We start from the raw sequence: 14,565 nt of genomic DNA, 5'->3' as shown, positions 1-14,565 counted from the left end.
TTCACAAGAATGCAATCATTCCTTTCCCGCTTTCTCATATTGAGGTCTCTATCTCAGCTTCTTGTCAGCATCAACTCTTGAAGGATTTGACCTCCTTTCAAGGGCCTCTCCCGCTATTTAACTTATAACCGCCTTCGCAAGCAAGCCTCATTCGCACGCCTTCGCAGCTCAACGCCCTTTCTATCTGATTACAATGATAGCCTATTGCTATGCAGTGATCCGTCTTACCTACATGAAGCAACTCTTTCCGGAACCTCAACATTGATGATTAAGTCCCTTGCATAACTTATTTGTCTTCCAATGACAGTTGCATCCCCATCACCTTCAAATCTCAGCTTCAATCTTGGCGATGTAGAAGTGTATACTCGAAAATCCTATAAATCAAGGCTTGCTTTCTGTGCTTCGTGTTAGTTCTCATCTTTTTCGCGGCACAACATCCAATTAAGATAGCGAATATGCGTTTCAATACTGTTCTCTTGCCCCTGGCAGCTTGCTCTGTTGCTGCGGAATTAGCCAATCGCAATGGGGAAGAGTCTTTTACGGGCAGCTACAAAAGCTCGCTTACCATCACCCACATTACTACCGCCACCGCCATCTTCAACATAGATGGGGTTAACTTTCTGACAGATCCTACCTTTGCACCTGCTGGGACCAAATGGGACATTGGAATAGCAATCTTGACAAACACCGCAGGCCCAGCTCTAGAACTCAACCAGCTTCCTGTCATTGATGCCGTCCTACTCAGCCATGAAGATCATCCTGATAACCTCGACGAAGTAGGCCGTCGCCTTCTTGATGGCCGAAGGGTCATAACCACTCCCGACGGAACCCGCAAGCTCGCCCCTCGACCCGGCGTCCAAGCTATAAAGCCCTGGGAAACCGTGCAGCTGACAGTCAACGGGAAGCAGTTCAGTATAACCGGCACGCCATGTGAGCACCTCCCAGGCGGAGAAGTGACAGGCTTCATCGTGCGCACGGCCAACTTTGGCAAGACTAATGGCTTGCCCAATGCCATTTACATATCCGGGGACACCATTTACCTCGAAGAGCTCAAGAAGATTCGCAAGAAGTTTCACATATTGGCTGCGGTACTCAACGTCGGAAATGTGAGGATTGCTGTGTCAGGTCCTCCCTTGCAGATCACCATGGACGGAAAGCAAGCAGCAAGGCTTTTCCGTGAGATTGGTGCCGATATTCTGGTGCCGATGCACTATGAATCCTGGGCTCACTTCACCGAGAATGAGGACCAACTGAGAAAGGTCCTTGAGGAGGAGGGTGTTTCCGACAAAGTGCACTGGCTGGAGCCCGGAGTCCCATCAAAGATCTTTTAAGACCTATAAATAAAAGTATCAACCTTCATGGCAATGGGAATGGCTAGGAAAGTCAACCTTCTGAAATGTAATAAGGTTTTGGTACCAACTAGGCTCAAATCGATGCCTGAATTACTGTGATGAATACAGTGAATTTGGCTGGCTGATGAATGCGTTGATGAACTCTCAACAGTTTGTCTCACGGCATTCCTACAATGCAATGTTTGATATTATTGGTCATGATACGTAATGGTTAGTCGTGGCTGTTGAATTATAGACCTGAACCCAAACTCTAGCTCACTTCTGGAAATGTCGACTAAAAACCATTTATTCTCCGACAATCCACGCAAATAGTTTCTCTGTCTCAACCACGTGGCGTGAACATTAAGGCAGTTGAAGTGGCATATTTTTCAAAGAACTGGCCTTTTTTGGTCCTGTGGCTGCATTCGTGTAAGATACCACTAGTTCTCAGCATGTGAACACGCTGAAAGCCTCCAAACATTCCCCGACAGCGCAGGTGGCTGGCTGCATGGCAAGAAAGCTCTTGTATTGAGTCGCTGTATGCTGTGGGGTAAGCTCCCAGCGCACTACCGTTCTGGGAGCATGTTTCAGGTCAGCTGTATCAGCCCCGACATGATTGTGTAGAGCTGACATTTCCTACGCAAGCCTCAAGCTACAGTGCAAATAATGGTTGCCTCGGTGTTTCCATTTAGAGATATTTGTGAAGACTGTCAGTCTCGTTCCATATACCGCACGTGAAGGAGTCACCGAATTCGGGAGCAATAGGTGATGATGCTAATGGAAGGGGATGTCTACGACCAAAAGCGAGGCTAAGAAGAATGTCCGCTGACCACCGCATGTCTGCCACGCAAGTAAACCAGCCGCTATTATAGCTTACACCACTTTCTTTGGTGATACAAGGACGCCCGAACACATGAAGCGGCACAGCTGAATAGTATGTCCCACATCCTTCCTCACGACCTGTTCCGCTACACGTGCATTGTTGTATATAAGTTTGCCAGTTTTCCCTCTTTCTAATTTGTTTTTGATGGACAACAATTTCGGCTTTACTCACAAGCAAGCTTCACAATTATTACACAATGGCAAGAATTCAAGGTTTCGAGGGAATGCAGTATTCCAGAGTTGGTGACGAGGACGAGCAGCAAGACTACGCGTTCTTCAACCGCCAATATGCCACCTCATCTTACCAAAAGGAGCACGACATGAACCCCAATCTTATCGTCCGGCCTAAACATGACAATGATGTTGTCAAGGCTGTCAACTGGGCTAGGGACAACAAAGTTGCTGTGGCCGTCAAGAGCGGCGGTCACCAGTACAGCGGCGCCTCATCCACCAGCGGTAACAACATCCAGCTGGATCTGTCAAACACCTACAAGGACCTCATGATCCTGAAGCCCAAAGAGCCGATCGCCGAAGACCGTGCCCTTGTATACGTGGGTGTCAGCACCACCATGATGGAACTCAACAACTACCTCAAGCACAACAAGCTCTTCGTTCCCACAGGACAGTGCGCATTTGTGGGCGTGGGTGGACATGGCCAAACTGGCGGTTACGGGCAATTAGGCCGCAGCTTTGGTCTTTTCGGTGATCACATCAGGACGATTCGCCTGGTTTGCCATGACGGCGTCATCCGGGACAAAACCAAGGAAAACGACCCGGATCTATTCTACGGTATTCTTGGCGGCAGCCCTGGCAACTTTGGGATAATCACTCACTTCATCGTCGAGGTTTACAAGGCCAAGAGCTACCTCGGAACCGTTGCTGGCCCCAACGGCTTTAAGGGACCCCACGGCATCAAGGCACTCTGGATATATACTCGAGAGGTTCTCGAGAAGCTTCTCACCGCCATTGCTAAAATGGCCGATGACCCCAATTTCCCCCGTGGCTTCGATATTTGCGTCAGCGTCCTAAGTACAGAGTTCCCAATCACAGCACTGTTCAAGGAGCTAAATGATGCGAGCGTATGGGATCGCGTGCAGGAGCACATTAGGAAGGTACTCGAGGACAAGTTCTTGAAGTTCCTAAACGGCAAGTTCCCTGCATCTGTCATTCTGTATGCACAGTGGTGTCCTACGAGCAAGGAGGACAAGTACGACGCCAAGGTCGATGCCTGGTTCAACAATTTCCGACAACTAAAGGGGCTGTTGGAAAACGAGTCGCTTCAGTTCAATGAGTTCGACATGCCCATGTCCGACATGACAGCCCAATGGATCTTCCCCAAGGCCCGCGAGTTTGATCTCCCTTACGTCAAGCGCACGTATGCAACCAAGTCTACAACTCTTCAAAAGGACGGCTGGGTCAAGGCCGTTGTAGATCGTATTGATCTCATCTACAGCCAAGATAAGTTCCTGGAAGGCAACCCGGGAGAGACAGACTTTGAGCGCTTTCTCAGGTGTAAGTTGGCAGTGCAAGTGCAGTGCTACGGAGGCAACAAATCACGGTTCAACCTGAACAAGGACAACGGCACGTCGTACAGCTGGAGGGACAGCTCTGTTGTCCAGACCCTGGATTGTTTCCATGAACCGGACGAGAAGTCCAAGAAGTACGCCCTGGAGTGGCAGGCAAAGAACGACAGCATTATGAACGGACCCCAGAGCCCATTCAGTAAGCAGGACAGAAGGGTTCTCTGGGGCTCCTGGGGAGATTGGAACATGGCTGATGAGAAAGTTTGGAAGTGCTACTACGAAGACAAGGAGAAGTATGAAAGACTGGGAAAGATAAGAGCCAAGGCTGATCCCGATGGCATATTTACGGCAAACCCTTTTGCTGTAACAAGGGCCACTACTGTAACCCGACGATAATCTGGCAATAGAAGTTTTGGGCGATTAGCAAACTGCTTGTTGTAGTCGATCAAGCCAGACAGACATGAGTTGTAACTCACACATATTTCGGCGAGGGTTTCAGAGCTTGTGAAATTTTCCAATTTTATGTCACTCAGTATGGAATGTTTTTCAACTTCGAAGGGAACGATCATGACATCTTTAAATGTCAATTGTGTGTGGGTCGAAGGACTGGATCTGACGTAAGAGTTCCAGTTCATGGACAATTTCGTTCTGTGTCCAGCTCAGTGTCAAACGCTCCAGCTTTTTTGCTGCGAAATAAGATTCCAGCAGAGCTTTAGACTCTGACTGAATCGAAGGGCAAGTTTTGCATTCCAGCAATCACCTGCGGCTCCTGGTTTGTGTACCATCACTTGTTGAGGCGACCTAGAGGATATCCAGGCCTAGGACCCAGCATGCCTCTAAAAGGAAAGAGAGTGACATCTTCCGCATCTTGAATTACGAGCCCCACAACAGCATGAGAAAGTGACCCCATCAATGCAGCTGCTTCTACTTCGGGAGGGGCCTCATAGACGTCGATCACGACGAGTCGTAACTCGGGGAATCGTGATTTCTCTCTTGCCAGACCCATCAAATCCGGAAAAGATGACGCCAGGAGACAATGAGGCCTAAGTGAAGGACTTGAAAAGACGGAGGAGGTAAACTAGCCCTAAATCTCTCGGGCCCAATGTACTTGTTTGAAATTTCGTCTCCGTCTTGGTCCTTCAGCAGCCCGTGCCCGTAAGCAGTATTTGGAAATCTCTTGTGATAGATCTATGGTTTTGACCTCCTTTTCTGCACTATCTAGCTACAACGGCAAGCTCGCAACTGGTTGGTTGTAACACAAATCATACTTAGTGTTATCATTATGAGTAATTGAAGCTAGAGCGGACATACCTCCGGCTTCATGTAGGCACACAGGCAGGCTTTGTAGTATGGGCTGCGATTTACGTCTCAAACACTAAAATAACTCTAGATGCACCTGGAAATTTGGAGTGCACTTTTACGTCAGATCGACGCGGAAAAAAAAAATTCTTTTCACGACACTAAGATATGGCTGCATAGAAGGGAAAAGGACGTATTGGAAGATGAACACCTCCTCGCAATTCATTCATGACGTCTCATCATTATCATTATCATTAGAAAGTTGATCATTTGGAGGAACTTTGAGTTTGTTCAACTGTATAAATGTAGTTTGCAAAACCTCATTAAGTTTCAACTAGCATGTCAACTTACATCACAAGTCTCTGTCTTCAACGGATAAAGAACGCCATCATGAACTCGATTAAGCAGATCTTTTCAAAAATAAAGCTTAAGCCAAGCGCTGAGTCGGAAGTTAATCGGAAGCCCGAAATTAACAGGGACGTCTTCGTCGACTTCAGGCCTTCAGATGTTGAGAATCCCAGAAATTGGTCTCCTGCCAGAAAGTGGTACATAACCGTCATCGTCGTTTTTATCTCGATAATTCCTCCTGGGATCCTGCGCAGGACCATTACTGTTTGCCCCACTGTCCGAGTTTTGCGGTCGTCAATGTATTTTATACATTACATTCCTTGCCTACCTTGGGTTTACATTCTTGACTGCCTGGCCGCGGAGTTTCGGTGGCTTGTTGGTAGGCAGGTTCCTCGCTGGTTCCTTCGTCGCTGGGCCTGCTGTCACGGCACCTGGTGTTATCTCGGACCTGTGGGACATAGTTGATCGTGGCAATGCCATGGCCATCTTCAGCTGCGCAGCCTGGATTGGCCCAGCCGCTGGGTCGGTCATCTCTGGGTTCCTTCAGCTGAAGCTGAACTGGCGCTGGGGCATGTATGTCTGCCTCTGGCTTGGAGCGTTCAGCATTCTGCCTCTCCTTATGGTTCCCGAAACGCACGGATCCACGGTTCTAGCACATAAAGCAAAGCGGGCTCGCCATCAAGGTTACCGCCATGATGGCCACAACATCCAGTCCGAAAGTGAGGCTTCTAGACCAAAGCTGCTTCAAATCTACAAGATATCCCTTACACGGCCCTGGGTTCTCCTGTTTGACCCAATTTCTTTCTTCTGCTGTCTTTATTCCGCTGTTATTTTCACCTTACAGTTCATGCTGTTCACCATATATCCCATCGTTTTCCAGGACATGAGAGGATGGAACCCTGGCGTATCACAGATTCCAATTCTCGGACAGGCCGTTGGCGGGGTCATGGGCGTCTTCATCATATTCGCGGATACCAAGCGAAGGAGACAGAAGGCAAATTCAGGAAAGGCCCTGCTGCCGGAAGACCGAATGATTCTTGCCATGATTGGGGGCGTAGGCTTCCCCATTTTCATGTTCTGGCTCAGCTGGAGTGCCCAATACAAGTAAGTCTAGGTATTTTACGAGAACCCAACCAACAGAACTAATTGCCAATTAGCTCGGTACATTGGATCGTGCCAACCATTGGTGGTACCTTACTCGCTACCTGTCTCATGCTCATCTTCTTCGCCAACCTGAATTACATAGTCGACGCCTACGCAGACTACGCCGCTTCTGTCAACGCCGCCAACACAATTGCGCGGTGTAGCAGCAGTGCCGCGGCTCCTCTTTTCACTAGACAAATGTTCAGCGCTCTTGGCATTGGCGGGGGAGGCTCCCTGATTGCCGGTGTGGCAGCGCTTCTAGCCATCACTCCATTCTTGTTTCATCGTTATGGCCATGTCATCCGATCAAAGAGCAAATATGCTCTTGCATGAGCAGCAGCACTTTGAAAAAGCTACTTCTCGGAGCATAAATCTCTCCCTGTTTCGTTTTAGGCAGAGAATGAGACAGGTCAGCAGTGACACTTATACGAATCAGGTGTTGACTCTCAAATCCATGGGTTCAATCGACTTCCAACGCTAGATTGTGAGGGACATCATTGTGATTTTCATGACGACAAATCATCAATTCCTTGATTTCAAGGGAAGAAAGATTTCCAGTAAAGGTTTTGTTTAACTCTGGGGTCGAAGGCGCAGATGCATCTGCGGAGCTGGATGACGTGTTATTTGCATTTTTAATCAAGGCATAAAGAGAATCCCAAAATAAAGATTTGCATCGTTACAGACACTGAACTGAATCGGTTGTATTTTGTTCGATAGCTATTGCAATTTTGATCACTCCATCTGCCATCTGGAGATCTCATTGATCGATTACTTCTCCCAGCAATTCAAGATTCAGGTACTGTTGGAGGACTTGTAGGGATAATGTTATGCTGACATGGCACCTGACAGGTCATACTCTATATTTTATGATGGGATATCGGTTTAGGGGACTCGTTCCTAGCAGCGTGCCTAGTCGTAGACATGTATAAAACTTATTTTCCTGCGACCCAGGAGTCTTCCATGTTATTTTTCTTTTTTTTTTTTTTTGGTATCGTCAACGGGCAGCTCTGTGAGGAAGATTTCTTTTTTATGTATTGAAGCAGTGGTTAATCTCTATAAGTCTTTCAAACAAATATTGGACAGTCTGTCTATGTATGTAATCAACCTGTTCTCCGCTTGTTTTTGGTAGCCCTAAGCCCGTAAGCCTCTTCTCCAGAGCTTCTTCGTCAATGTCCTACAACCAGTGCGTTGTTGAATTTCGCGTCTTTTCTAAATGCTCTTCATATTCGAAATTCTTTCCCTTGGAAGAACAAGACTTGCTTAATCCGTCAAGAGGACTCGAGACTTCTTTTAAGTGAAGCCGCGAGTATGATGGCTTCACACCGAGGGATACACCTCAACATATGCATCTTTTGGATGAAAAGAGAGTCACGTAGAGATCGATTGAAATTCAGTAGGTTGTTTCCAGGAAGCATATAAACCTATCTGATGGCGTACCAGCGCAGCACTCAGCCAACGTATAAACACTATAGCCATTTCCTGAGTGTATCTCTAGCTCGCTGCTTTCTTGACTCTCGTTCAAGTTCCATCAATTCATTGAGGATAACGTATCTGAGCGTCTCATGATGCTTCACCGACTCGCAGTTGAGAGCTGCTGTATGAATTGCCTTCATCTGTTGGAAATCATTGTTGGGTGTCGCATCATTGCGAAAACGTGAGGTGGAAACAGGAATTGGAAGAGCTGATGATTGACGATTCGTTGCCATCGGGGATATATAATTCAAACACAGTATCAATGTTAGGTGATGAGTGAAGGAGGATGTCAGTTCAGCGGCCTTGGTGCTGAGTTGTTTGGGAGAAGCCAGCAACAATCTTGGAATCATGTCTTCTCCACTGCACTTGATCTTCGAAGGGCAGAAATGTTTAATGCATCCGCATTTTTCACAAAGCTTTCTGTAGTCAGCATGATGGAAAATGATGTAAGACTGAGTTTAGCGATGGTCGTTGAGACTAATGATCCTACTTGCGAAGCATACTGTTTATGATTGTGCTCTCGTTCGACATTCCAAAAGGCGTTTAAGCAGACGGTGGGGTATTGTTGCAAGCAGGGCAAGTTTAGCCGCTGCTGCATGATCGGCAGAGGACCGCTTTTGCCAGCCCATCAGCGCAGACATTCATACGCCATTCGCAGAGACACTCAAGCCACTCCAGCTACAGATTCATTTATCATTTACTTTTCCTTAAAATGACTTGAAAGTGATGCGATGGATCGAGATCGTCCCTTTCCATCGCGCATCAACCTTTGCCAACTCGCTTTCCTTTACCTCCGGAACCCACTTCTTGCGTCTTTCAGTGTCTAACGTTTCTCTCACCGTTTAAGCACCAACTGCTCCTTTACTGATCAGCGTGATTCATTCCAACTCGTCTATTTTCTTTGCCGCTCTGTGTTTCATGTCCATGTGAGCCATGTTGCACTAACCTAGGCTACCCCAAACCCATTCAAACCCACGGCAAAAACCATTTTACCTAGACCTCACCTCGCGTTTCCCCACTGAAACCAAACAATCAAGTCAACGGCTCAGTCTTGTAACATAGTACGAGACAGAATTATAATGTTGACTCCGAGCCTTGAGATACTGGAAAACACAGATTGGTGGCCTATGTGAGCATGAACAAGCCACTGCTTGCCCCAGCCTAATCTCTTGACAGTCAGTTCTGTAATGTATTCAAGAGCCATTGTGCTATTACCAATCCCAGTGTAAAGAGCTGTGCCTAAAGTTCAAACCTGGAGTGCTTCTACTATAAAAATCTAAACTTAAGGAGAAGAGGTTGTATTTGCGGTATTTTCGCGGACATTTCGCGGTTTGTGTGCGAAAAGCGGTCAGTGTTGGCAGATACGCTCCGAGTCCCGCCTCCGTGGCCCGTTCGCCGGCGTGGGGTCCAGCCCACGCTTACTTCCGGGCATAGCCCGTTACACCCAAAGCCACAGTCATGCCAAATTGGTTCAAAAGCCAAAGCTGTTTTTGACTTTATTGCAACGCTACGGATAATGAGGGGAAACAAATACCGACTAGTCGCAACCACAATGATCCACTGACTACAAGACTACATATATTATTTATAAATTAGGGGAATTTCGGACTTTGATGGTTGAGACAGCCTTTGATATGCATGATTCCTCTGCGCTTTTGATTCATGTGCTCTGTGATGGGCGAGCGACATAAGTGCCCCAGAAAAACCTTACCCCTGTGCCACGACCTCATCATCTCCTTTCACAGACGCTGCACTGCCAGCTCTATGCAGTGCTGACAAATGCCATTTTTTCCAAGCCCTCAGGTTCCCACTGTTAAGACCTCTTTTATCACTATGTTTTACCTTAGTATAAAAATACACATTATCTTCTGCTAAATAATATAGATATTGTAAGAAGCTGCGAGTACTTGTTCTCGTACTAGAAGATTGTGACGTATAAACGTCTTCAAAAACCAAGAGCACAAGTTAACAAAACCAATAGATGTATGAGCTCTAAACAGTTTTATGCCGCCATTGGCAAAAAAAGGAGGCCAGCCAGCACCCTACCTGCCAAGGCTAGAATCTCCACTTTAACGGCTACTTTCAACCCCCATTACATCTGGTACATCAGCAGTTTGCTATTTTCCCTACATTGATCTCAGTATTATGACACAGCGCTCTGTGTCGACGAGATTGATGGTACCTCTGATACGTTTTGAAGTTATAAAGAACACCTGTACCCTAAATCCAGTTACATTTCTAACAAAACCGGTAGACATAGGAGCACTGAATGGCTTTACCCCTCCCTTGGCAGAAATGGCCTCTTGTGACAGTCGAAGGGATAAGATAGGTATGGTACCTACCTAAGGTAGTTTGTCTTAGCACTGACATCACACGCACTGTGTGACTGTCTACTTCCGTCTCGGGGCATATAGAGTATATTGAAATGTGACAGATATCAAACTGTTGGGTATTGCTGAGTAAGCTGGGTTCACTTCAGCCAGGACCGAGGGAATAAAATTGCCCAGAAACCACAAATTGGGTCACTAATAAGGTCCAAGTTTTTATCCTTGTCGAAGACAAGGGAGACGGGCACAATGCTCATAGGTGCACCTTTTCTAGGGTACCAAGTTTTCCACGCAACATCGAGATGAGATCAGATTTGCCTGCAGCATGGGCCCGCTTGGACAGCCCAATCAAAGTGCGCCAGTGACTGTTGCTCTATTCAACCAGTCTGGAGGTTCTCCAGTGCATTCCGATTGGTTAAATGCACGCGATCCCTAAATAGTACTTGCAGCTTACCTCTACTTCTTCCATCCCTGGGAAATCGCCCAGAAGATAATGTTTCTTGAGGAAGAGAGCCCCAACCGTATCCATACGCGGCAATATAATAAGGTGAGATATCCCTGTAGCTTATCAGCTTCTCCAACCATGCTTGGTCTCCGCAGCTTGATGTCCAATCAAAAGGCGCCCGTGACTATACCTCCATGTGAGCCATCCGGAGGTTCCCCGGTATATTTTAATTGGCTGAATATAAGCCATCCCTCGGAGCAGTATTGCAGTTGGCCCCACTATTTCCCACGACCCCTCCTGTGTTACACAGAAGAAAATGACCACCCTGAAAGGGAACCTCGACAGAACGGTAAGCCGGAGCCATTAGTTCTCGTTGTAACTGGCCTATGAGTTTTTAATGGGGGTTTTTTTTTTGTTACTTCTTTTCTTTTCTTTACGAGCCTTTGGGCTTTTACTATTCATCTTTCGCTGTCTTCTGATTGCCAGGATAGCTATTTCCAGAGAAAAACTCCCGTTGTGAAGCTGAAGGCTTCAGTTTAGCCATTCGAGCAATCGGATTGCGGACTGCTTTGTTTGAAAAAGTCATGAAGGACGTAGCTTGGGTATTGCGTCTTGTCGTCGTGTGCTGAGTCCAGGATTGCCAAGAGATTCACGTCTCCAGAATAAACTCGAACATGTTCCGATTTCTCTTAATCTCGGGCCCCACCTGGACGAGTAGCACATCGTGAGTAATGCAGGTCGAAATAAGCCCAGTAAATATGTAATTTACTTGATCCACGACGGTTATCCCATCAACCGCGAATGGACCCCATTTTCGCCAAGGGAGGGGTAAAACCAATCAGGGCTGCTATGCCCATAACTTTCATCGAATCATATACTAAGGTTCAAAGTATATCTATTTACTATAGTTTTTGGGTATGCCAAAGGTACTAGCAATCTCTATCGATATATAACGGAATATCGCAATCTAAGCAGCCCTTCCGAGTCTTCTTCCGCTGTTGTGGGCGATGGGTGAGGCTATTCCTAGATATCTTGTTTAAAGCCTGTACTGCAGGCCTACTGCTATAATAGGCGTAAGGCGAATTTACCCTTCTTGATCCCTTCATATGTTGTTGCTATGGAATTAAGGTATTCCTCTTATCTGTAGCCTGCCTAGAACGGGATCTCTTACGAGCTCCTGCTAATGGCCTAAAGCGTTGAATTAGCTGGGCTGTAAGCAGTTAACGCTATTGATACTGGCTTTTAACTGTTTGCTAGCTGGGATTTCCCTAAAGCTATAAAAAGAAACTATTTATAACTATTACTTCTAGGAGGAAATTCTAAGCAATTGACTGCTAGCCCCCTCGACGAATAGGACGCCCGTATTAATAATAAGACCTTATTTAGTCACTTATATCAACGCCGTTTATATTATGGTTATAAGCGTCAATCGCCGTAGGCACTAGGAGGTCTTTCCGGACGTCGGGTCTGAAGACCTCACGGGCGGCCTGTTTAGCTATAGTATCCCCGGCTAGCCGGCGCCGGCTTCGTATAACTTCTTCGCCGTCTCGGAAGACGGTTGTTAGGAAGAGTATAAGAGCGTTATCTTTCTATGTAAACTAGTTAACCTATAGAAATAGATTAATATAGGGAATTCTATAGCTAGAAGATTATAATAATATACTATGCTATCTAACGAGGGGATATTATGTACTTGACCCTATGGGATATCCCGGCCTTCGGTCTCTTTTTCGGCAACGAGATGTTGATGTATCCCGCTATTCTTCCGGCACGTACCGGAGGTACCGATCTGTTGCTTCCGAAGAGCCCCGAAAAGCCGTACGGAAGCGAAGAGGTTGTCAAGGAATATATGGTATATAGAAGCCGGAAGTAGGGTAACTAGCGTTGTTACAACCTGCTATGTTAGTATTAGAATTCCGGCTTTATTACCTGGCGCCGGCTGGACTTGCGGAACTAGCCTGTACGGGCCCTGCCCGTGTACGTGCTATAGCCACCGGAGGCAGTAGCCCGATTGGGCAAGAATCCAGATCTTGAAGCCGGTTGGGGTTGGTTTTGTCGGTATAGTTGTTGTTTCAAGAGACCGGCCCGTAAACCGGACCATAGCCTTATCAACTGTTAGTTCCGAGCCGGGCGTATAGAAGGAATCTCCGGTTTCCTGTATATAGACCGACTACTTATTAACCTTCAGATAGATATCCGGCATCTGGTCTTCCCGGGCCCGGGCCCGGGACTGGCTGCTACGCGGAGCCCGGTGTTACGGCCAGCTAACTGACAGTGGGTTTGTGTTAACAGTAAGCCAGGGATTGAGAGTAGTAACAGTCGTTCCGTGGTCCTGGTCGAATAGATCGTAGATCTTCAAAGGTCTTGGTGATCAGTCAAGGCCTCAACAAGAGTCGTAGAGTAGTCGTCACTTAGGTATAGCTGAAAGTACCGGTTAGGGTAATCACGAAGTTGATTGCTGAAGAACTAGGAAAGGTAGGACTCGAGAGGACTCGAGTCCCAACTATATACAAGTCTGGTTCCATGCTGAACACTTCCTGATCCTGGGGGACCGACACCCAGGACGTCGGTCCATCGCCATGGACCGCCCTTGGTTGATTGATTGATTGATTTATTCCTACTCGGTTATGAAGCCGCTCTTATGCCAGCAGCTATGCCCGGAAAGCGGGGTTTGGCAGGTAGCCGAAGCGTCGACAATGAACAGCGACGCCCCACTTCGCCCTGATGTTGCATCAGGGCCAGCTATCCCCAAGCTCCCCACTATGTTCTCTATTCTGTGTGTTTATGCCCTCTGTTGAAGAAGTGTGTTGCTCTCCTGTCTGCTTTCTCGCTTTTGTGTTGCTCTCTAGAATGCTTGTTTTGCGTCCTCCTGCTTCGGTTCAGTTGGTGCTGGTAGCACCGTATCTGGTTCTTTGTACCTACAGTCTCCCCCCAGCGCTCAGCTTTGTCTCTTTGTTTTGTCCGTATCCTCCCGGACTTGTATGTGCCGTTTTCTCAGTTGCATCTGTAAATTCTTTGTTGCCTCCTGCCGGGTTCCTATGTGGCCTCTTGTTTCTTGCCTGTTGACCACTATTGCCCTCCACCACATTGGCCCAAGGGTCTTCCACGAAGCATAATGCTCCACTGACTCCGACATGTTCGATTACTGGGTATGAGAGCTCCCGCACAGATTCCGCAGACATTGTCGCGCGTTGAAGGGACACCAATCCTTCTTCGCAAAAGGGGCGACAGGGGACCAGTCTGTCTGTAGTCTGTAGTATTGTATGGCATCGATCGTAGCATGCCTAATGCCTGGTGCTTTCTCCGTGCGGAAGGTGATACTGTTCTGTCGGACTCATCTTCGTCGTTGTGGGACGTTGCAAACTTTGTCGGGGGTGACAGGTAACCCAAAACCTGTCGGCGGCTGTTGTGTTGAAGTTGATTGTTTGGGCGCAGTCTTAGTGCTTCGTGTAGCGGCTTGTGGCTCGCCTGTGGTGGTGGTAACAGTGTTGTCTATTGATATGTCGTATTTTGCGGCTTGCTCTCAAGTTTTTCATTGTAGTCGGGGCGTGCTCTGCGGCCATCTTGGGCCCCTTTGGGACGTAGAATCAAGGCCGAGGATGGCATTGCATCGAAGGGGGCTCTGTGGCCGCGAGCACGCGTATTTGGGGCCGTTTTTGCTCCGATTTTCAAAAATTTCGTTCTCGCTGTTGTTGATGTTTTTCGGACCGCCCTTGGCACCGTCGGTCCTGTCCCAGGACCGCTTATCGTCCGTCGGTCCTGCTTATCGTCACGTGACCTGTATCCTAGTTCTT

General features: G+C 47.4%; 4 protein-coding genes across 4 annotated transcripts; 3 read left to right on the top strand and 1 right to left on the bottom strand.

The window, feature by feature from the left end:
- Window positions 1–455: 455 nt before the first annotated feature.
- On the top strand, window positions 456–1,331 carry CTRU02_211257 (Zn-dependent hydrolase of the beta-lactamase; the record flags this gene model as incomplete). The annotated part of the gene is made up of 1 exon (XM_036720281.1): window positions 456–1,331. One exon carries the CDS (start codon window positions 456–458, stop codon window positions 1,329–1,331), a length of 876 nt encoding a protein of 291 aa, XP_036588024.1.
- Window positions 1,332–2,410: 1,079 nt separating this feature from the next.
- CTRU02_211256 (FAD binding domain-containing protein) lies at window positions 2,411–4,132 on the top strand (the record flags this gene model as incomplete). The annotated part of the gene is made up of 1 exon (XM_036720280.1): window positions 2,411–4,132. The coding sequence occupies one exon, from the start codon at window positions 2,411–2,413 to the stop codon at window positions 4,130–4,132; it is 1,722 nt and encodes a 573-aa protein (XP_036588023.1).
- Window positions 4,133–5,425: 1,293 nt separating this feature from the next.
- CTRU02_211255 (major facilitator superfamily transporter) lies at window positions 5,426–6,859 on the top strand (the record flags this gene model as incomplete). Its single annotated transcript, XM_070205596.1, has 3 exons — window positions 5,426–5,580; window positions 5,771–6,487; window positions 6,541–6,859. The coding sequence occupies 3 exons, from the start codon at window positions 5,426–5,428 to the stop codon at window positions 6,857–6,859; spliced, it is 1,191 nt and encodes a 396-aa protein (XP_070060839.1).
- A 4,841-nt stretch (window positions 6,860–11,700) lies between these two features.
- CTRU02_211254 (uncharacterized protein) lies at window positions 11,701–11,877 on the bottom strand (the record flags this gene model as incomplete). Its single annotated transcript, XM_036720278.1, has 1 exon — window positions 11,701–11,877. The coding sequence occupies one exon, from the start codon at window positions 11,875–11,877 to the stop codon at window positions 11,701–11,703; it is 177 nt and encodes a 58-aa protein (XP_036588021.1).
- Between the last annotated feature and the right edge of the window lie 2,688 nt (window positions 11,878–14,565).

The sequence above is a fragment of the Colletotrichum truncatum genome (genome assembly GCF_014235925.2).
Source record: "Colletotrichum truncatum strain CMES1059 chromosome Unknown Contig_0007, whole genome shotgun sequence".
NCBI classification, from domain to species: Eukaryota; Fungi; Ascomycota; class Sordariomycetes; order Glomerellales; family Glomerellaceae; genus Colletotrichum; species Colletotrichum truncatum.
The sequence above is the reverse complement of the archived record's forward strand: the minus strand, read 5'-3'. Positions and strand labels throughout refer to the sequence as shown.